At 40.1% G+C, this 23965-nt stretch overlaps 2 protein-coding genes across 3 annotated transcripts in view; one reads left to right on the top strand and one right to left on the bottom strand.

The window, feature by feature from the left end:
* Positions 1–19530, bottom strand: part of WDR37 (WD repeat domain 37) — a 47052-nt gene extending 27522 nt beyond the window's left edge. Inside the window, exons 1-6 of one of the 2 annotated variants that reach the window (XM_039548896.1) lie at positions 19412–19530; positions 14231–14262; positions 10189–10366; positions 7603–7699; positions 5779–5874; positions 5547–5611 (exon numbers count right to left, since the gene is read on the bottom strand). In XM_039548896.1, the coding sequence (XP_039404830.1) occupies positions 5547–5611; positions 5779–5874; positions 7603–7699; positions 10189–10326 (396 nt within the window). In that variant the 5' untranslated portion in view covers positions 10327–10366; positions 14231–14262; positions 19412–19530. The remainder of the gene's footprint in view (positions 1–5546; positions 5612–5778; positions 5875–7602; positions 7700–10188; positions 10367–14230; positions 14263–19411) is intronic. The other variant, XM_039548897.1, reaches the window with a different exon arrangement.
* Positions 19531–19551: 21 nt separating this feature from the next.
* On the top strand, positions 19552–21416 carry LOC120409678 (myosin IC heavy chain-like). The gene is made up of 2 exons (XM_039548898.1): positions 19552–20122; positions 20540–21416. Exons 1-2 carry the CDS (start codon positions 19720–19722, stop codon positions 20602–20604), a joined length of 468 nt encoding a protein of 155 aa, XP_039404832.1. The 5' UTR covers positions 19552–19719; the 3' UTR covers positions 20605–21416.
* Positions 21417–23965: the final 2549 nt, after the last annotated feature.

Here is a 23965-nt window from a genome sequence, read left to right as displayed (position 1 = left end):
TAAATCCAAATTAGTATGTGCATATGTAATACCAAATGAAAGGAAGAAAAGTCTAGTAAAACAGTAAAACTACAAGTCACTGCAGTGCAGAAATGCTGAAAACACTCAGTATCTACAGAAAGGAACCAAATTGCAGAAATTCTACATTTTCAGATAAAGGGGAGTGCAATATTAAAAAAAAAAAAGTTTGTCTTGCTGAACACTTCCAGAGACAACTGAAACCAAGAGTCATGAAAGATGGCTTTAAAAAGTAAAACCACCATTACAAACACCCTATTTTTACCCCACAAGTCTTGAAGCTTATAACTGTTCTTTGAGAAAGACTACCTCAAAAGCTTTGTTAAACTGAAACAAAAAGACAACTTCAATTTATCAGTGTTTTCCTCAGCATGGAATTACGGGCAGGTATCTGACCAGTTAAATCAAAACCTTTAAATACTTCAACACAAATCACATTAAGACTTATCTACAGCTTAGTAAAAGTTAGAAAGTTAATTAAGTCTACATTTCAGACAGTAAACTAAGGTTAAAATCCCATTAGTTTCTGGTATTAAAATAGAAGGTCTTAAGATGTCATTAAAGCAAATTACTTCAAAAAAGGTTTTTAAAGCTAAAAGAAAATCTGCAAGAGCATTCCAAATCCTGAGCATGTCAACTCTCCTATGATGAAATGATAATGCCCTATTTGAATTCCAAATTGTCAGCTAATATGCATTTTGGTTTCACAGCAGCAGAAGGAACAGTCCTTAAAGACGCACTGAAAAGAGAACAAGCTAATGCTAAAGATTATTAGTTCAACCCTACTGCAGAATTTCCTGTATTTTGAACACAATCCTACAGATGCAACTTTCACACTGAACACAGTCCTTAAACTAAATGCACTCGTGTCTGAGAAGCAGAACAGCTGAATTAAGTACTAACAGGAAAGGACTAATACAGCACTCAGCTTAAACTCCAAACCTGGTATTTTCCAGCTCTCAACCCCACATTCAGACTGTGCTTGCATTCTGTCTTTCTAATGTTGAGTCAAACCCTCATGAAAAATTCTTCTGGGAGAAAAATTTTCTAGCCCACCAACAAACAAAGAATTTCCAAAACTGCTGGACAGTGCTTTCACTTATCATTTAATGGCAAGAATATAAAACTCCTTTTGGAGTATTAGCAGTCTTTTAATTAACACACAGAAGATAAGAGTTCAAGAACACCATCCAATAGTAAATATCCTGAGACAGGTATTTATTCAACACCCACTTTTTCCACACTTCTTTTTTCCCTTTCTTTTTTTGCTGCCCTTCACATACCAGTAATTGGATAAAATAGACAGGGCCTGGACTACTTCCTGCTTTGGTAAACACACATAAACAATGTCCCAAGCCAGGAAAGGTAAAGAACATGCAACGTGATAAAAAGATGTCTCTGTAGTGCAGAAAATTTCTGAAGTAACTTCAGTAGATCATCATATACAAATAAATGGGGAACCACATCCTGAGTGTGTTTCACTTTTGTCTGTCCTCTTTCTTAAACTGATACAGTTTCATGTACTTCCTTCTGTAAAAGGATTTACTAATAGGTAAGCAATTGTTTACTATGTAAACAAGTGAAAATTGTATACAAACTGAAACAATTGCATGGCAAACGGAGTGAGGCACCTGTAAAAACGTTTCTTACACAGACAGGGCACATTCAAAGTAAGAATGAAAACCTGATCAACTCAGCACCAGTCCAGCAGAATTACACTGTACCTGATGAACAGAATGTCATGTGAAGCAACTTTAAGCAGTGCGAACAAGAACTACATAGCCAGAAAGTTTTATTCCTTTCAACTACTGGGTGAATAAAAATATTCTTCTAAGAGTCTTTATCCTGATCCAGACAAATCAGAGATCCTGGAATTTAGTTTGGATGGAGCAAGTTACAGCACTTCAGTTTATTTTAGGACTTTGCATAAACAATTGATGCTTTCCTGATGTGTAACAACTTTCATAAGCCAGGGATCATTAACAGCAGCCATAACATTTTGTTACCATCAAAACATGGATTTCATATAGTGATTCCTGCATCTAAAACCAACTGCAGCTAAATTACAGAATCTTGTCCGTTAACAAAAATTACTTTTAAGAATACCAAGTGTTAAATCTACTCTACCCCTTCAGGATTTGGACACTGGTGGATAACCCTTGCTGCTAAAACAACGCTTTTCTGAAATGAGTTTTGCCAACTTTATATACAGCTAAATGATGAAAAGTATTCCAGTATGGAAATTTCATATGAAGGACTTGAATTAAGAATGTTCACTTCAGCATTTCCCCCAAGAGAATGAACAGATTGCTTTAGCCCTAGTATTTTTTACTAATATTAAAGCAGTCAAGGATCAGTCTTCTCTTTAGATTAAGCAAATAGTGAAAGGTCTTTTAAGAAAAAAAATTAATTCTATATACGCTGCCAATCTGAAAAATGTAATTGTGTGCAACTGCACAAAACAATCGGTTTGTAAAACTTAAGTCTCTTCTAATTTTCTACAGGCAAAACAAAACAAAACAAACAAACAAAAAAAAAAACAACAACCAATCGAAAAAACCACACACCCAAGAAACCCCCTGTATGGTAGAAGTATAAAGGAAGGGCTGAAGAGAAAACTTGTAATCTACTGCCCCAGTGAGTTTGGAACACAACCATTTCGGGAAACAGCACTGTTCATTTAAGACACATAGAAAGTATAGTCATAAGAATTTCAGAGCTGTTGAACTCTTAAAACTCTACACATCTCTTTCCCGGATAGGATATTGGGGAACTCTACATCCAGTCAGGGTACAGATGGAAAAATCACAGTCTGTTAGAAAGTTACACTCCTTCCTAACTCTTTGTTATATTCTCTCTGTGGGTCAAGAGACAAAAGGTTACAGCTTTGACTCTTCTGTGTAGGAAGGAAGGAGAGGTCAAAATAAAGCACTTCTGTGAAGTGCATTAAGGTTTCAAAGAACACACTGGACAGAGATGCTCTCAGTGTTGTAATTTCCCTCAGCTCTTGCCTAGTCCCCAGTAAATTCTGACTCAAAGTTGTGAAAATAAAGAAATAAGAAATACATCAGCACATTCAGACATCTGTTGGCACCAATTGACACAACAGATGTGCATAATGTTCAGGTATTAAATTCTTCATGCTCCACTACTCATGGCTGCTTTGCTGTGCATGCACATCAGTTACCCAGGAGCCTCCACCTCATACTTCCCAGCTTCCCATGCTGAAGCTGTGAGGTCTGCCTGTCTTGCTCAGGAAAAAATACAAGTGTTACATTGCAAGAAAGTAAAAGAAGACAAGAATTTAACACCTGCCATAAAAATCCAAACAAAATAAAAGAACCCCACAAACAACAAAAAAAAAAAAACCTAAACAAAACCAAAAAGCCCACAAAACACAACACTACACTACACTAGAGGGTACTAATCCATAACTACATAGTAGGTGTACCAAAACTATACAGCCCCTATTAATAACAACTTGTCCTTATTTAAGTGGTCTCATTAGAGAATTTGCAAATCATTAACTCTTAAAAGAGGCACCTCTATGCAGCAAATTGGTAAGAAAAAAAGTTTGGAAAACAGCACAATAAAAAGGAGACAAGATAAACCACAGTAGCTTCAGTCTATTTCACTACCTTCTTCTTACTCTCAAACTTTCATACTTAAGAGAAGGTATTTCCAAGACATCTACACGGCGTATCAGCCTGCATTACAGGTCACCACAGAGCTGCCTATACAGCTGGTTCACATACCTCTGTGAGGAAAATGTGAGGGAATGTGGTTTCCTCACGTTTTATTTATGCTTAATAATGTATCAGGAAATTACTCTGATATAGGGAAAAAAGAGAAGCAGGTAAACTCCCTGTAAAAATTGAAAAAGGGGAGAGAGCAAGGAAAACAAAAATATCAGGTTGATGCAGATGTACAAAATGAAAAGCATCAGAAAGGTTAATTGTGCCAAAACATCAAGCAAAAAAAGATCACTAGCTACTGATGAGCAAGGCTTGCAACACAAAGGCAACAAATTGTTCTAGTGTCATAGCTAAAAATAAAAATTATTTTTAAAAGGAAATTTGTAATAGCACACATAGAGGTGTGAGAGGGACCAATATATATATGCCTCAACATATGTCACAAATGAGGTGAAGAAAATTCCTGTAAAAAACCCCAAACCTAATCTGTGCTGCCCTGCGCCCAGAGAGGCTTCCCCTGGCAGCCAAATCAGGGCAGAGAGAGCTCCCATGGTTGGACTGCGAGCAGCTCCCCGCCCCACACGCTTGCTGGTCAAGTACCCGGATGCCCGCGAAAGGTGCCTGCCAAAAATGCCTGCCAAAAATGCCTGCCAAAAATGCCCACTAAAAATGGGCCCGCGAAGCCGAGTGGGGGAGTTTAGGGGCACATAAAAGCAGCTAGCCGCAACACCACGAGGTCTTTTCGTTTTGGGTCGCCTGAAGGGTCAGCTCGGCCCCTTCTGCTCCCGCCTTCGCGCCCTCTTCCCTGAGATCCTGTTTCCCTGCCTGTGCCTGTTTGGCCCTGCTGTGCCAATTCCGGGAACTAGCTTGTCGACGTGAGGATTTCGCGCTCGCGGCCGCTGCCCTCACCCAGCTCGTAGCCGCCATCCGCAGCCGCTGCCCTCACGCCGCTCGTGCCCGCCGCCCGCAGCCGCCGCGCCCCGCCGCTGAGAGCCCGCCGCTGCGGCGGGAGCGCGCCTGCAGCCCCAGCAGCCCGTCTCTGCCGACGGAAGGGACACGCAGCCTGCGGCTCTTTAAAAGTCGCGCTCAGCCTGCCACGGCAGCTACGCAAACGCACCGCGGTTCACAACGCGCACGCTCCGTGTGCCAAAGCGATGCTGACAGATAGCCGGGGTTCTGTGGCAACGCTGTCCCCTGCCTTCTGTTTGCACCCGCCCCCCCCCCGCTCCTTTTTCCTGTTCCCCCCCCACCTCCTTCTTTTTTTAATAAGAACACTTAGTTGTGGTTTTTTGGGGGGGGTTTTTTGTTTGTTTTTTTGTTGTTTTTTTTTTATTTGATTTCAATAAACGGTTTTCAGACATAATGTTGCCGTCTTAGCGCTTGATTTTTCATCAGAAAAATCTATGAAAAGAATCCTTTCCCGGCTACCCCTTTTATAGTGGAACAGGACAAGGTGCCTACTTAAATTCCCATTTCAACTGCAATACCCAAATCTTCATTCAGAAATCCACTACCAAGTTCTCTATTTCCCTCATGAAACAGAATTACTTTTTTTTTGTCTACATATGAAACAGCACTCCCACATACACGTGTGCACACTCTCCCCTCCAACATATCTTCTTCAAAAAAGGCGAGCAATTATTGTAAAAATATCATATGGTATGGGTTAAGTAATGGATAATCGATGAATCCAAGATAAACATCCTGCTCCTTAGGAGGCATATTTACTTACAGACCAGCACTACCCAGCTTAAAGAAACCACAATTTACAACTTAAAAGACAGTCACATTAGTCTCACACATGGATGAGTAGAGATTTAATTTGTCTCATACCTTGCTAGTAGATGCCTTGTAAGTTGTCTTTAATTTCTGAGAAAGCTGACTGGTACTATGACTGGCTGTTGAGACAAATAAATTCAAAGGAAGATATTTCAAATACAGCATTACCTTGTTTGTATAAGCAACTGGTATTAATTCCCTTCAGTAACAGTCTAAGTTTTGGTCAACAAAGTACAAAAAAGTCAATTCAAAAATACTGGTTTAGGATTCTTTGTGGCTCTCTTACCTTTTGTTTTCAGTTGTCCTTTGCTCAGTTCAGCTCCATCAATTGTCTGTCCTTCACCTGCTAAGCGCTCATTCAGTGTATCAACCTCCCTACGCACTACCAAAACCAGAAATTCACATTACTACAAAAAATTGGCTATCATTAATAACAGCATTAACATACTATTTAAGAACTGTTATGGTTAGTCAGTAAGCTGTTTTATGGTAAGGAGAGGAAAAGAGATCAACTGGGATTTTATAAAAGTAGGTCTCACCAAGACAAAAACCAAGACTCATGCTGAATTTTCCAGAGATCAGCCTTGACCCAGATTCCATGGAAAGCATTGGCGGCTTCTAATTACTCTTACTAATAAATGAGGCTAAGGATTAACAAAACCATTTCTGTTAAATATATGGCCCATCTGTATTGAATTAAATCCAGCAGAAGACAAAAGACTTGTAGCATCATAAATATTTTAGCCATAGAATTAACACGTCCTTTCTTAACAAAGGTTTTATTAACCACAAAATAGCATTCTCCCTGAATACTTGTCTCCTACTAGAGTCTCACAAGAAAGGTAGTGCTGCAAATGACTATTTTTTATACTTTGGATTTTTTTTTTAAATCTGTATACAGTAGCTGAAGCACTAGTACAGGAATTAGACCAAGAACAAAAAACATTAGACTGAGCAGAGAAGAGAAAAATTTAGAAATTGTCAGGGGAGTGAAAAGAGACCACAATCATAACTAGAGCTGTGAGGTGAAGAAAGCATATAAAGAAATGGAAATTGAAAAGGAGGAAAATAACCATACTCTGGAGGGTAAAAATCCACCACTTGTTTTCTGACAAGCATTTCTGAAGGCTGGGGAGGGAAACTCTTCTTTTCTTGCTACCAGCCAACTTCTCAGCAGGAGGCTGAGAATTCAGTTGTGCAAATTGTCACTAAAACGGTGTACTTTTGATGGCAGCCTTTAATCAACACAATCACAGGTTTTAAGAGAATAAAAAACCCAGCACATTTTCAAAAAAGCAGGCAAGAAATTTTTTTTTTGTTTCAATAACATGAATGACTGGTTTAACTGTGGGAACTGATCAGGTGTGGAAAAAAATTGACTTGGAGCCAAATCAGACAGATTCCACAATTCAGAAGCCAAACCAATCCAACACAGCTTAAAATTCCAGCAAGGGAAATTGAGCAGAGGCTTTACTGTATTACTGTACAGGCCTGTTACTTAAGTTGGGATCCTCTTGCATCAACTTGGATCACTTACATTATCAGACAACTGCACTGTCATTGAACAAATATCTTTTTCAGATAACACCTGGAATTTTTATCTGAATGCTTGACTTCAAAACTCCTGAACAGCTGCAGGTGCTGGTTATGCAATGTTTAAGTCGTTTGATCCAAAACCACCCCATTTTACACTTTTTCAAGTAAGTCGCTTTTCCAATTTTATTTACTAATACTGCATCATTAAAATTAAGCCTGTAAATATAAAACAAATTCACGAACTTCAAAGGCTGAATGGAGTTACTGCCAGATTAACATTAAATCCACTAGAGCCTACAATGATAAGGAGATAGACCCTTCACTGGCTTTGCCCAAGAGTCAAGGGGGGCTGACACAAATCAGTTCTCACTGCTCGGGTCAAAGAGCTAAGAAAGGAATTTTTCTGGAAAAGTACAAATTCCATCTTTGGCTGCAAGTTCAAAACAATTCTTAAATTCCTCACAGAAAAGCTACACTAATTATACTACAATATCCAAGGTAAGTGTTTTAATTAGTGTTACTATAACCTAAATACAAACAATTCCTAAGTTGCCAGAAAAAAATAGATACTCACATTCCAAATTTTCAATATACAGGTTTTCAAATTCCCGCTCTATTTGTCCAAAAAGTTCAAGGAGTGTATTCCGGACAGCAGATGGTAACTTAGAATCCTAGGAGGCAAAATATTGGGGATTATATTTTTCTTTACATATATTTTATACAATTAGCCTTCAATCTTGGACTGATTTTAACAGTTATCTCAATGTCCCAGCAAGGAGGGAAATTAAAACTACTGCTAGTTTAGAACACAAAATGGATAGCTCTGTGCATCATAAAATTATTCATTTTATATATTCTTTCTCTTTCAAGGGATAGAATTCAACTCACCTACGGTATTTGTTTTGGTTTTCTTTACTAGAGAAAAATTATAAACCAAGATACATGTACAACTCATTTAAAAAAAATAAAAAGTGGGAATTTTTTTTTAAATGTCAAGATGTTTGCAGTTCAAGAAAAAAAGAATACCTTCAGTTGATAAAGTAAATTAGAAGCTGACATGCAATGGGTTAGAAAGGTGAATACAACATGTAAATTGGCTTACTACACTTACTACTTACCTAGGTAGCCAGCTATGAACTTCTTTTTTAAAAAGTTTTCACTTAACTGAGTCACCTTCCGCCACAGCCCCGGGAATTGTCTGCAGGCACAGCGGGAAAGGCCTGCCATGACCCTGGCTGTGTAAGTTATTTCCAAAGTTTTAAAGAGAGAGCAAGAGAAACAACTCATAGCCATGATACAGAGCACACCTGCTTTGTGCACAATTCAGTTTTACACAGGTTCACAGCTGGTTTAAGCTGTGGCACTGTTCTGGAAGAAGGGGGACCATGCTCCTTAAGCCCTACATCATTCCTTTCTTCACCTGCCTCTCCCTTGACAGGATACTTTTGTTCAGGCATTCACAGACAATCAGAAGCAAAATAGATCCTAACTAAAACCAACTTGAAACTAAACTGATTAAACAAGAATATTAAATAAATGAAACACTATTAAGAGAAACACCGAAGTTAGAATTCTTTCTGATTCAATTACCCAATAATTTCATACAGCAAGATTATGGAAGAAACTAACTTATCCTACAACTTCTGCAATCAAAAAAGAGATGTAGAAAAGGTTTTCAAACCACTTCTCAAAGCCTGAAAGCATAAGCAAATCTAAACTTGTAATGAAGTAACCAGCATAGTAAAATGCATCTACTTCCTTTAGTCCCTCTAAAGGTGGCATTATTTAAAATAGCTTATTAAAACAGTATGTAATAATGTTATCTCTTTATCTGCACAAGTCCTTAGCTAGTTCTCATGTGTTCTACAGCTCCACTGTAAAGGGGCATTAATATTCTCTACTTGCTAGACTCTGCCACCTGGCTTCTCAAGGTCAACAAAATTAAACAAGATGGTAGATAAAACATTTTAAACAGCTATGTATTACAGCATAATACACTTAGAGTTTGCTAAGAAATACTAAAACAGCTTAACATTTTGGTTTAGTAGGCAGGGGTGACAGCATCTCATGACCTCTCAGCTGCCCTTCACTCCTTTCCTGACGTAAGGCTGCAGTAGTCCCAAATGCAGGAACAGTTTTCTATCCAAGTACTTGCATTCTCCAACTTCTAAGTGACTAGAAGCAACAACCTAGGCTCTGTTAATTCTCAGAAAACTAATGCTATGATTTACTGAAAAAAATGTATTCAATTAAAAAAAAACCCCAATTACAACACTGAGAAAACACCAGGTTTTTCCCTTCAGAGTATCTGCAGACTTCAGTGTGAGGTTTCTCATAGCCAAACTCCATTTGTATTTCAAACCACCTCTCCGATAAAAATCGAGTTTTGCATCATCTAACACTGTGTAGTCAATTTGACAATAAATAGCTTTTAAACTGATATTTGCTTATCTTTGCCAGCACTGCTTCCGACAGAAGCCTTACCTAAAGGTAATACCAGAATTGTTAAGTGCAATACTCCAAGTCCAGATTGCACCTGCAACACTGATGTGATTAAGAAAGCTACAGAAGCAGTGGCTGCTGTTCTTTCCCTTAAATTTAATCCACAGAAGAGCACACCTTCATTTGAGCCAAACAAAAAAACCCCACACAAACAAAAATCTGAGTTAGCTCACACTTCTGTCAGGCAGGCAGTTATTTGTTTACTTTATGGAAAGGAATACAGGACAGCCTTCCAACTAATATTTTCCCTATCAGAGTCATCATAAGAAGTATTTGGTTTATTCATATTTCTGGGTTGCTACTATTCTAAATGCAAACTTATGAAATCAAGAATCAATCTTGAACTTTTTTTTTTTTTTTTTTTGCACGTTGGGGGGAAGCTTGCACTGAAATAATCAGGCTGGGTTTTATATCGTTTTATGGTTTTATCATTCATGTAAGACTACAAAGAAGCTGATAAACTCCACAGGTCTCAACAGAACCTGAAACATTGTCAACATCCACATCAATAATCTCCAAAGCCAGAGAGCACTTACAAGCAACAAAATCTGTTTTTCCTGCAGCTTTACTGGATATATTTCAATATTTAAGTTTGTTTAGCTTCTCCCCATAGAAAACACATATAAAAAGTGATGTAGGCTCCCAAGCATCACCTTACCTGCCCTTCCAACATGTCTCTCTGCAGCCCTGCCCGTTCCTGCTCGGAACTGTTGGTTCTTCGAATGGAAAGGCTGTGAGATTTACGTTTCTGCTTTGCTTGGCGAGCAGATGCACAACTTCCACTTTCTATTGGCATTACTTCAAAAAAACAGCTTCACAGAGGCTCCTATGATAAACTAAGGACAAGCATTACACATTACAAATTGCTTTGCCAAACTAACCACAACTTAAATATTTTTATCAAAATGGAAATATTTAGTTCTACTAAACTTTGGAGTTGTTTGGGTTGTCATTAAAAAGAAGAGATCCCTCTTACTTACAGCCATTCTTCAAACAACATTAAGTTCAAAATCATATGCATATATGTAAATAGAATGGAATCACTTCAGCATTACTTATTCATTAGCTAACAAACCTCCACAAAAGGAAAATAAATTCCACTTCCTTGCTCATTTTGGAGAACACCAGCAGAGACAGCCCCAAAATGCTTCCAGGAAACAACTATTATGCATACTATAGTTCACTGAAATGCATGCAAAATTAAAACCCAGCTGGAAAATGAAAGCAAACATGGTAATTTAGGAACACTGTCAGGTTAAAAATGTATTATTCAACCTTAAGTGCTACTATACAAAATTTAACAGATGTCCTTGTTCAGACATAAGCAGAAATTAATTTTCATGACAGAAGTTCTGAAAACTACTTTCCACCATTTTTGGCAGCTCATGGTTTCACTTCCCTTAATAATGAAAGTGCCCATGAACTTATGAGAATAGTGAAAGTGCACCTGACTTAACAGGCTGCTGGTGATGTGGCTCATTTCTGTCACCTTGATAAAGCCAAATATATGCATTTCAATATGCCTGAAAACACCTGACAGTATCACCAAACAGTATTACCATGTATGAGCTACTGCTTCCCCTGTTTAAGAAAAATCAAATTATGTCTGATTTATTGCATAAACGTGGAGAATATGTACAAAAAAATCAAATTATTTTTGATTGCATAAATATGGAGAATATGTTCTTTACTGTCAAAATCTTATTTTTACAAACATTTGATTACAGGATTTTTTAAAATTTAAACCCAACATTCAACAGAAATTACTTTTTGTTTCATGGGGTACCAGTTGTCAAACATTTCAAATGTTTCAGGATTGATTACCCAAAATTTTTCAATCATGCACACTGAGAACAAAATAAAAATTCATTCTCCAGCATAAATTATTTCTGAAACAACAATTAAAACTTAAAATAGGTGCAATAGTCTGCAGAGGAATAGGAGAGCAGAGATGGCAAAGCTAACCAGGCAACTGAGCTTCCTTTTAAATAAGTTGATCAGAGAAAATTTAAACCAAACCCAGGGCCACTTCCAATTTAAGATCCGCCAACACGCAGGATCTCACGCTAGGAATGAGCACCATCACTATTAACAAGATCAGGCATTAACCATTTCAGGGGTTTGACATGGTGTTTTCAGCTTTTTAACAAATCATAAAGCCAAGGAAAAGCATACCTTACTAAAAACACAGTATGCTCCATGAATAACAGTAGCTCAAAATCTCCTTTGGGTTTTATATCACAAAATGAAAATGTATAAAGATACAGAAATTTGTATCAAAATGAGACTAGATTTAGTTAAGATTTTAATGCCCATCCATCCTTATTAAAAAACTTGGTATTTTAATTAGCTTTTGGAACAACCAAGTTCCAGTAACCTGACACCAATTCCACAGTCTAAAATAAAATTCAGGTTGCACCAGTGACCTGTACTGCACTAAAATTTTTTTTTCATATCCTCTGGACTCCACAGAGTCCTCCCCCGCACCTAATCCCATCAGAGCTTTTTATGTGTGATTAATCAGTAGCAACTAATTAGCTATATTCACAAATTAAAGAAGACTAGAAAGAACTACCATTGGGTAGTTTCTTATTTGCCTAAATTCTTCTATTCACTGTGGCTAGATTCCTTTACAAAATTTAAAAAAGCCCATCCCATAAACAGTTATTGCCAATTTTCTGGGCTTCACTATGTATCTTCCTGTTCACGGACATATGGTCAAGAACGAGGAACAGGTTTTCCCTGCTCATCACATTTCTATTTCTTCTCAAAAGAGGATCAGATCCCAAGCAAATATATATATTCTCCCCTCTTCCACCCTCCTTCCTATCTCTCTTGGGAACCACTTTTCAATGGCTTTCAGTTACCATATTCTGCAGTTTGGGATTACTCTTTAAGGCCCAAAGCATCTGCACACAGGCAGATTTGTTAAGACAGTTTTATTCATACACACAGCTACATATAATCCCATAAATCCATTAACACCATTTCACTTAAGATCTGGGGGCGGAGGGGGCTAAAAAAGAACAAAAGGCAATTTCTAATCCCTGCCAGATGTGGCTCCTGAACTGCAGTCATACACAAAGATGTTAACGTGGGTTATGCCTTACTAGGCATTGTTTTAACTCTGTTAGTTTCCACTTGCCCTTTCTGCCAAACTACTTCATTTTGGAGGATGTTACCAAGAAATATCCTTTTTTTGACTGCTCCATAAAATCATAGAACGATTTGCACTGGAAGGGACCTTTAAAGGTCATCTAGTCCAACTCCTCTGCAATGGGCAGGGGCATCTTTATCTCCATCAGGTTGCTCAGAGTCCTGATCAACCTGACCTTGAATGTTTCCAGGGATGGGGCATCCATTGCCTCTCTGGGCAACCTGTGTCCACATTTCATCACCCTCATTGTAAAAAATGTTTCCTTCTATTTCATCTAAATCTACCCTCTTTTAGGCTAAAATCATTACCGTTTGTCATATCACTACAGGCCCTGGTAAAAAGTCTCTCTTTCTTCAAAGTTCCCTTTAAGTATTGAAAGACCCTGATAAGGTCTCTCCAGAGAATCCTCTTGGGCTAAAAACCCCATCTCTCTCAGCTTTTCTTCACAGAAGAGGTTTGCAGCACTCTGATAATTTTTGTGGCTCTCCTCTGGGCCAGCTCTAACAGGTCCACATCTTTCTTGTGCCATTGTCTGCCACTGGCTTTCTGTGCTGCATGCACACATTGCTGCCTCATGTTTTTCATGCCCCAGTACCCCAGGTCCCTCTCTGCTGGGCTGCTCTCAAGCCATTTACCCTCCAGCCTGCACTGATATTAGGTATTGCTCCAACCCAAGGTGCAGGACCTTGCCCTTGGCCCTGTTGAACTTCATGAGGTTTGCATGGGCCCACTCCTGAAGCCTGTCATGGTCCCTCTGGATGCTATCTCTTCCCTCAATTAATCAACTGCAGCACTCAGCACCAGTACATACAGATTTGGCAGCTATAAACTCTAGCACATAGAATTTAAAGGGACACAGTCACAGGCATGAGATTACATCTTTACAGAGTGAAATTCTCACATTCACTACATAGAAGTTTCTACTTTCGCAGCTCGTGAGCGAACAGAGCAGATTGGGTAGAAAACACGTCCACTACTGTCTCTATTTGGTAGCAGCACTTCACCTGCAGCCAGTGTCACGGCCAGGGACTGCCCTCTCCTCATGCAGCAGCATGACACACCACCCATGCACGTTCTGGAGAGGGCAAACATGCAGCTGTTCCCAGGCTCGGCAGGAGGGTGCACACAGCCACAGCAAAGCTGAAACCAAAGAGGCCACAAGCAGGCATGTGCATACAGAGGATGGGAAGGAGAAGCCAAAGGGAATAGCTTCACTGCCTTTAATATTATTGTTCTGAATCCCACCAAACAGCCTTACAAACTTTGAGTAAGGGAGCAATAATTAAAGAGGTTTTTTAGAACCAGGATTTAAATTCAGTTTTTAAAAAGTGACAGTGTCCCTTTAAATATTAACTTCACTTTGACAATTTCAGAACTCTTTTGATTCTAACTGCAACTCTTAGCAATAAGAAGCTACAGGTTTTTCAAGAGTAGATGTCACAAAACGGATCCTTGGCAATATGATGCTAAAAAATAAGGTGCTCATTTCTAGCAGTTACCTGATTCCCCTTATTATGTAAGGTTTTCAAACAATGAAAATTACCTGTCCAGAATATCAGTGTCATGTTACATATCCTATGAAAACCATATTAAATATTGATTAGTGAAACAGTCAGTAGTACACAAACCAGTCAAAGTCTTTCAATTTTTTGAAATTTTTGTAGTTAGAACACGCCAGACAACAGGAAAGAGGGGCTGAGGGAAAACATAAACACAAGTCAAGGCTAGGCACCAAATCCCAGTCAAACCAAGTAAGGAAAAAGTGCTTCAAAACAATCCATTATATATTATTAGCCAGATATAGTTAATATTAACTTTTGAGTGTTCCAAATGGGTTCTGAAAAGAAAAACTCACTAAGTTCACTTTCCTTCTATTCAATAATGCCACAAGTAGGATGGAAAAATCACCAAGAATTATTTGAATCTTGCTTCCTGAATCAAGTGAAGCTAAATTCACAGAAGCTAAAAACTAGCAATCAAGAGTAAAAAAGGTGAACAAAAGTACTTTCTGAGAAAAAAGGGAGAGGGGGAGAAGGAGGAAGTGTATTGTATTACTAAACTATATTCACTAGGGGTGGCAGTTCACAAGTACTGTAGTACTAAAAAGTGAGATTAAGAGACATACTGAGCTATTCTGCTCAATGGTTTTGGAAAACACTACATTTGCATAGACTTCACACAATGATCTGTCAAAGCTTCGACAGAACCTTTCTAACAGTGTAAACGTGCAGAAGTAGGGGAGGAAAAGATGTCCTAGAAAACATCTAGAGCACAGGTGGTTACTACTTGCTGAATGCAAAGACACTCCGGTATTTCAGATATGCTGTTTAATTAAACTCACAGGATATTTTACAGTGTGTTAAATTAAAGTTCCGCCACCTACCTTTCTGTAACAGATGTACTCAGCCACAGGAAATATTTCATCAGAGTAACAGCAAAGAGCAGATGTGTAACCAATTACTGTTTTAGCTACAACAGAGAAACGGCACCAACAAAGAGTGCACACACTGGCCTTACCAGACTTTAAAACCCACTGCAGATATAACTAATTGTACTTGCCTACTTCTGCTCTTGAACACAGAACAAGAGGGCTGCTGAAAGGAAAGTATTCCTGGGGTATGCACGTTGCTGAAGCCAGGGAGAAAAGCTGTTTTAAGATGTGTCAGAGCATAGACAGAATGGCTACAGTACTGCATTTCCTTTTTTGTTCATTCAAGATAACACACAAGTCTGTAAAGGGAAAGCATCAAGAAGATTCAGCAACATCTTACCCAACATCTCCCTGCTCCATTTTGTTTAGAGTTTAGAAATAGCAATAGTTACTATTTAAGTTATTGTGTCAGAATTAAAAAAAAACCATACAATTTTACTGTATTTGTATGCTCATAAATCTCTTTGTCTCATGTCTCCCATTTTCAAACATAGCTTAGAAGAAAATTTCAGTTTATACTACATAAAAGACAAAGGCATTTTACAATAGTAATTATTGTCTAGTGCAGCATTAAAACTTTACAATACAAAGATGTCCATTAACGGGGGGGAGTGTGTGGGTTTTGGGGCTTTTTCCCACAGAGCAGGGAGGGAAAGGAGAAAGAGGAGAATGATTACAGTTATTAAGTTCTTAATTACATGGAACTCAGTTTAACAGCATTATTCATGAGTTAAGGGAATTTAAGTATCAACATACGCCACTACACTCCTTATTAACATGCAAAGAAATCAAATTTAAAGGAGTAAAACTTCCATTTTGAGGTCTTCAGTGAACAATTTGCTTCAAGGATGCTGTACATTGAGGTGCCATTAATTCAGTGCAAGCCGCAAGACTACAGCACACCTGAGAAAGATCAGGCTAAGCAGACTGCTTTGTAAGACTGGTTGTTTTGCTAAAGGTAAATATTTAGGAAACAAAACCATTCCAGATCATCACAGATGATGCTAGAAACACTAATGAGCGTGCTCAAACCTTGTGAAATCCACTCAAGCATTACAACATTGATTTTTTTTCTAAATTTAGTGCAGCTTGCTTTCAAATGAAAGTGGATGTTCCTCGAAATGTAAAAGAGGAAAGCAGGCATCCACCACTGAAGGTAACAACCTTCTTTCAACAGAAAGCAGAGTAAAGAAACTGCACCAATAAATTCTGTTATACAGCTGAAATCAAGGATAAAAGCTTTAACACATTTGTGAGTACCTACTCTAAGCAAGCTTTTAACACCAACATCCAAATGTAAGCCAGCCCCGTTTTGCTGCTAGCAAGCTTTGATCTTGCTAATTCAACTATGTCAGCAAATGCTGCAGTCACACCAAAATGCAGGGCTGACCTAGCCTGCCATACAGTCTGCTAAAGCAAGAAATGCTACTCTCACCATACAAGCTTATGTTATCTAATACTAAACAACAATAATTATCAGACTTGGATTTTTTTTTTTTTACTTTTTTTTTAATTATAGTAGAAATCTTCCTGGATCCACTAATAATCATCAGACTAAGAGCTATTTAGTGAAATTGCTGATGTCCTGAAAGCTTCCCTTTGAGACCTGTGCCACCTGTGCTTGCTGAGGGGGCTCACTGCTTAAATGGTACAAGGTACAATATAATCTTATATTCAACACTAGTTAGTTACCTATGAGTATATATTGTACCTTCTTTTATTTATAGGTATTTGACTTTTATTGAAGAGTTCAACAGACAGCATCAGGTCCTGCTAAATTACTTACAGCTGGTTAACTCCTAAAATATGTTTGAAGGCTACTTTATTTCCTCAGCTGTTTCACAGACACTGCAGCTCCCATTTCTGTATTAGCAAATCCCTAATAGCCTAGAAGTAGCCTACATGCAGGCACAGGTATGCAAACACAAGACCTGAGGGTGAGGAATCCTAAGGAACTTCAAGAACAAAGGCGATTTAACCAGGTGTTTGTACAAGGAAGTACTGCACCACACTCAGAGGCCAGAATCTTATTGCACAAGTCTCTAAACAAACAATGTTTATGTACTCGTTATTGATGTATTAGATGAATTGCTATTATCGTTTTATTCAAGCAGAGTGACCTCTAACATCATTGCTCTTCATCTGGAAATATAATACCTGCCAGTAAATTAGAATCTTTTAGTGCTTAAGACTTGAACAAAAGCAATGAATTTTGACTCTAAATATAATACATCTAGCAAGCTCTTCTGAAGCACCAATAAATAATCTCTGTACAGCGCATTCCTGAAGCACTACCTCATATGGTCTAGCACAGAGAGCTACAGAACCTACCGACAGTCCGTGTAAGAGCATTGTGAGCACCCAGCCTACCATCTTGAACACCAAGCCTAAAAATAGTCAGTACATATTACTGGAGGATGAGAAAACACAAATCACTCTGGCTTGCAAGGAGACCACCCCGGTTCCTATCCATTCCTCAGTGGTCATTCACAGAGTACTAACCAACTCTCCCCACAGGGGTTTGAAGGGGTGGCCTCCAGAAGTCCCTCACCCTGGCTTTCACCTCACAAGACAACCTACTAGTCTTAGCTACAAGACTTAAAATTCCATGACATAAAATGATCCTAATCTCATCTCGAATTTATAGAATGCAATACCACTTAATTCCTCCTTACTTGGCACATCTGCCTTGCAATTTCAGGATTTCATAGAAGTAAGATCTTCTTGTAAGACATTATCCCTACACTCACAATATTTGTCTTGTCACTGTACCAACAGACTTAAGCATTTCAGTCCATACTAAAGACCGAATGCTTTAAACAAGTTCTAAATTTAAGAAAGAGATGGTGGAAGGGCTGTCCACATTAAAGAGGCATCTCATCTTAGAATCTTTAGATTTAACATGATAAACCTAGTTCAGGGACAAACATACACATAAACAACTGGCATTAGAAAGACAATCAACATTACGGTTGGCCTCTGCCCTAAATTCTTATGTTTGGTACCAGCATCTTTTCTTAAAATAATTGCCCAAGTCCACAACAGACAAAGCTACATATAAAGTTATTACAAGACAGGTTAGAGCTGACACCACACACAAAGATTATTTAACCTAAACTACTCATTAGAAAACATACTTGTGGGTTCTTGGGGTTACCGGCTCTCTTTCAAAAACATCGAGAAACACCAAGGGCAGACTTGCTTAGAAAGCAGTTTCAGAAATTTGCTTAAGGAGAATGATGCAGTTGTAATGTTGTAAAATGGGTGCCTGAACAATAGACGTTTGTATCACTTCAAGGTGTACTCAATGACACTGAATCACTTCAAAGAAGCTGTTCCACCAGTTCCTTAGGTAAACCTTCCATGACATTACTGTTATAGAAAGCCCACTTTAACCACAATAACAAAATTAATTTGACAAGCTGGACAAGAGAGATAAAAACACATGTAGAAGTTTCTCTTTTCTCACAAACACCAAGACGTCCTTGAACCACAGATCAACACTTGAAAGAAGTTTTCCTCTTTGCATAAGGAATGGAACCTAACATGCACTCAACCTCTGAATATATTAAGCATATCAATTCTTCCCTCAAACTTATTTTCACAGGGTTTTAGCACAGAAAAAGAGAGAACTACTGAACGTGGCTCTTTACAGACAACTTTTATCCATCTTGGACACTTCCATGTCATCCTCCCACTGCTGAAGGCCAGATTGACCCCATGCCACCACAAACGGTGCTTCCCTTCATCATTTAGCTGCGCCCCACTTCAGAAATTTGGGCGTTTCACGTTTACTCCATTTGTACAGGTGTCAGAGGATCCGAACTCCACCTGTAAACTAATGGGGCTCTACGCTTGGCCTGTCCTTAGGCAGGATATGCAGCAGCACACGAACAAAGTTAGCGAGAGGAGTCTCCTCAGCAGCACCTTCGGCTTCTCTACCCGCAGACCTGGAACCATCCCTACAGCCTCGGGCGGGAAGCGCTAAAAAACCGCGACACACAGAAGAAGAACGAGGGCTTATTTTCGGTTATTCTGGGCTTTTGCAGAAGAACGTGCAAGTCATTTCACGCGGAAATAAAGCGGAATAGGACGGGCAGGGAGGGGGTGCCCGGGCAGGAGCCCCGGTTCGCGCCGCGGGCCTGGGCGGCGGCGGCGGCGGCACCGCGCAGGTACCACCGCGATGGCAGCACCGCCACCGCCCCGGACCCGCCCGGACCCCCGCTCCCCCTCAGCCCCTCGGGCGGCCGCGAAGATGGCGGAGGGTCCGCGCCCCGCTGCCCCCGCACTCACCTGTCAGCCACAGCCGCGGCGGCGGGCGGGGAGGGGCAGGGCCGCAGGCGGCGCGGAATAGGAGGAGGGGAAGGATGAGGACAACGAGGAGGAGGAGGAGGAGAAGGCGGGAGGGGCAGCAGTAGAGGCAGCAGCAGAGGCAGCAGCACAGCGACGATCGCGGCGCCGCTCGGGCAGGACGCGCCTCCCCGGTGCCGAGCCCTCGCGGCGACATCCGGCGGAAGCGGCGCGGCCCCCGCTCCGAGCCGCGGTGGCGACGGGCCGCGTACCGGGAGAGCCTCCCGCCGGCACAGTCCCGCGGGTCGGGAATGGCCCTGGGCCCAGGGAGAGCCTCCCGCCCGCACAGTCCCGCGGGTCGGGAATGGCCCTGGGCCCAGGGAGAGCCTCCCGCCCGCACAGTCCCGCGGGTCGGGAATGGCCCTGGGCCCAGGGAGAGCCTCCCGCCCGCACAGTCCCGCGGGTCGGGAATGGCCCTGGGCCCAGGGAGAGCCTCCCGCCCGCACAGTCCCGCGGGTCGGGAATGGCCCTGGGCCCAGGGAGAGCCTCCCGCCGGCACAGCCCGCGGGTCGGGAATGCCGCCGGGGCCGGGCAGGAGCTGCCTCGCCACCACCCCACTCCTCGGCCCCGCTGCTTCCCGAGTCACCGTAGTGCTGCTGGTTAAACAGCGAAGGTGTGCTCCATCCCCACTGAGGTCCCTCGGGGTAACGCTGTGTTAGTATTCTGGTATTGTTACCATATTAAAACCGCTGCTGCTTTAGTTAGTTAGTTAGTTACCTCCAGTTACCTCCAGTAACACTGGATCAGGTGGACTGACAAGGCAGATGAAACTTTCCTGAAACACCACTGGAATTCCATTTTTTTTTTTAATACAGAATAGCTGGGAGATACCTAATGTGGAATTTTTCTACTGTGTCTGCAGACTGAATGACAAAAGCAGCGCATCAAAGCTAACCACGATGTTCTGCAAGTAGGCTGTTCACTCTGAAGCCTACAACGCATAATTGAAATGTGATTAATTCCTTTGCTGATTAACACTTTGAATAAACCTCCACCTAAAATTCTTATTCATTGTAGCAGATAGTGAAAGTCAAAAGAGGCTTCGTCTAATTATTTTCTCTCTTCCAGCAGATTATCTTAACTGCCTTAGAAGAGGATGTAAAAAGGCCAGAAGAACATGTGCCAGTGAGAACTGAAAATATTACATTTTCTTTTAATGTGCTTCCCAACTATAAGTCTGCCTGCAGTTCTCATTGGTCTTTTTTCCTTTCTACCCACTTTTCTGCAGTCATGTCTTAAAGCTGTATTAAACACTGACAAAAATAGTGGTTTACCTTCTTATGAGCATATTTTTCATTACTGGAGGTCATTCTCCAAGATCACCAGCCTAACTGGTGGAGAACATCCCATAATTTTAGCCTATTCCCTTCTTCAAAGCCACTAAAAGGGAGCAAATTGTTTAGCTAAATGTTCAAAGGGAGACTGCACAGGCAAAAGGAGAGGGACAAGAGGTGGAACAGAGTTGTCCAGGAGAAAGCCTGAGCACAACCTGACCAAATGCCCCTGTTCAATGTTTTGAATTCTCTTTAGAGCTGGTGCAGTTGTGGGTGGCTGAGCCATCTTAGCTAAGTGACAATTCAAGCTCTCAGCTGTTCAGTTTCTAACTAAACATTTTTAAGCCTCATTATCACTTCAAAAATTACCTTACCTTAATATAATACTACTGTACTGTAACAATTTTAGCTATAAGCATGAAGGAAAAACATGTCCAGCAGGAGTACAAAGATCTATGTTAGAGATTTCCTGGGGAGAACACTTGGCAACTTTCTTGTCCTCTGGAGCAGCACACTCCCTAGGAGCAGGGTGCATCACAGAGATGACCAATTTTTACCTGAAATACTGAAATACAGAAAGACAAGCTTAAACAACTTTTTCCTTGGTACAGGGTGCGTCACCTGAAAACTAACAGGCCCTGTATGGATACAGTTGCTTTTTCATGAGAAGAGAATGACAAGTGGCCAGTTGTCACTCTAGCTCTGCTACTGGTTTGGTTTTGTCACGGCACTGCAAGAGTAGCAGGCACTGTGTAATGTATAGGAGCAAGTATGGAACAAAAGACTGACCTGCTTTTCACAAAGTACCTGATACAAAACAAGAGACAGCAATATAGAAGCCTAGGGAAACGGGGCAGTACTAGCCAGCAGCTTTTCAACAGCTAAGAAGCTTTTTAAATAAGCATCACCGTAAATAGAGTGGCAAAATTTAGGTTGTCCTGAGCAAATCTATCTCTGCACCCATGGCTGGACTTGAAAAGACAAGATAGAAGGCTTGGGAAATCAGAACAGAATAATAGCTGAATCTCCCATATAAGCATTTTTCAAACCTGTAAATGTAGCAGGAAAAGGCAAAGCCTTCTATCCAGAGCTCAAACCAAAAGAAAGAAAACCAAAACCAAACCAACCAAACAAAACAAATCTAAGGGAGAAAAGGACTCAAGGGTTATTTCTTGATTCATATAGGAAACCTCCTAATAACTCCTTCCTAGAAGAGTGGTTTCCTATACCATTATTCATTCACCTTATGCTGTATAAAATAATGGAAGCTGTCCATCATAGCACTCTTTCCATCAGCTTGAGATAGCAGAACTAAATGCAAATAAAACATCCTACTTATATATTTAGCATATATGTATTACATTCTTACTACAAAGACATCTGTCTTCTCTGAAGCGAGCTGAAGCCAACCCACTTCCCTGAAAGAGGCCTTTTAAGAAAGAAGAGTCAAATGAACAGCAGATTAGTTAAGAATGGGAAGTATTTACTTCTCATTTCAGATAAAACCCAGGTTGCTTTTCTCTCAGCACATAAGTAGATCATTTAGACAAATATTTTCTGAAGAGCTATGACTCCGGGGCAGGAAAAGACTCCCAGGAAGAATTCTCTATGGAAACCAGGAGCAAGGATAGCTCTGTAGCTGAGAAGGGTGAACTGGAAGTCTTAAACTTCAGAATGAGTGAACAGGAAGCTGAAAAAGAAGGTTGGATGTGAAAGGAGGAAAAGAAGCCCATTAATTTTCCTTGGCAAATCTGAAAATTGAGGACAAGCATTTTTCAGGAGTTTATTCATTCTATGCTGGGGTCAAATGCAAGGTTTGTTCAGCATTTATTTCATCTTGTAGTTTGTCATCATTTTGTTTAACTTGCAGGAGAATTAAAAGGTTTTCCTTCAGTTTGGTGAGAGTTGTACTTCCCATTCTCTTAGCACATACCGAAAGTCTGTCAGTGGTCTGAAGCTGGTTGGATTTTCAGGTGAAATTAAAGACTTTCCAATTGTTACAGGAAACTGGTTTTTTCTCTCATTAATAGAGCATTTGAAAACAGTCAGCAGACTTCAGGAAATGCATTAATTAAGTCTCAAATGCATTTATATGTCACTTCAGGCATTCTGCTTATGGAGGGTGGAGTAGCAGTTCAGAGGTTTCAGTGAAGTGCATCCCATTACAAAAATTAGCATGCTTTGTTTCAACACAAAGAGCCTTGAAGGTGCAGAGCAAGTCTGGAGGGGAGCAAAAGGAAAGATGATACAGGTGACATAAAACACCTGATCCTGAGCATATCTTTGGTTAAAGGCTTGGGAAATCTCTCCTTTGTCCCTTTTGTGAAAATGATTTGTTTTGTCTCCGTCATCCTTTGTCCTTGCTTCTTTGCCTCTCATTGTCCACCAGGACTTGTTGTCACTTGCTGCTGCTCACCAGCATTGACTCAGGTGAAGTGCTTTGTTTGTCTGTGCAAGACAGGAACTGGAAATGTCTCTGTCAGGTTCTAAAGTGCCTGTATAGAAGTTTCAGTAGTTATTACTAGGAAGAAATGACTCTTTATCATCTATAAGAACACTTTTTCTGGTTTCCCTCTGCTGTGTGGCCTGAAGGTCACTGTGTACACCTGCTCGTGTCCCATGCTAGCTGTGCCCTAGGCACAGACCCATCTCTGCCTCCCTGGGGAGAAGTTTCTATTCTAAAAGAGCTTCACTTGCAGGAGAGCTGCTTGTTAACTCTGTTGTCTTCATATGGAATGCTGGTTTGTATGTCCATCTCAGTAGTTGTATTTTTGATAGGTCCGTGTAGCTTGCTTTGTTACTTTAGGAAAATGATAGAGGGAAAAAATAACAGGTTGGGTTTTTTTAATCTGGAACAATGAAACAAGCAAGTGATTGATCTGCTGAAGGATGTTCTCAGTATTTCTTCAAAGCTCAGTCTCCAGTTACTGTGGTTTTGTTCCAGTGACTCAGCAATAAGTAATCTGTAAAGTAATGATAAGTAAACTCAATAAAAAGTAATCTGTGTACATTTCAGTCCTTTATGAGAGTACATATTTATTATTAACATTCTTGTGATAACATTAAATTTGTAGTATATTAACGAATAACACAATATTAACATTAATTCTAATATTTTAATGTTATGTTTTATGTAGTTAAAGGGATATGTAGCAGCCAGCACATTGCTACATTCTTTTTTTTTTTCACTTTTGATGCTCTGCTGGTTTCAAGTGGCTTTCAA

This window comes from Corvus cornix, chromosome 2 (assembly GCF_000738735.6).
Source record: "Corvus cornix cornix isolate S_Up_H32 chromosome 2, ASM73873v5, whole genome shotgun sequence".
Taxonomy (NCBI): Eukaryota; Metazoa; Chordata; class Aves; order Passeriformes; family Corvidae; genus Corvus; species Corvus cornix.
The sequence above is the reverse complement of the archived record's forward strand: the minus strand, read 5'-3'. Positions and strand labels throughout refer to the sequence as shown.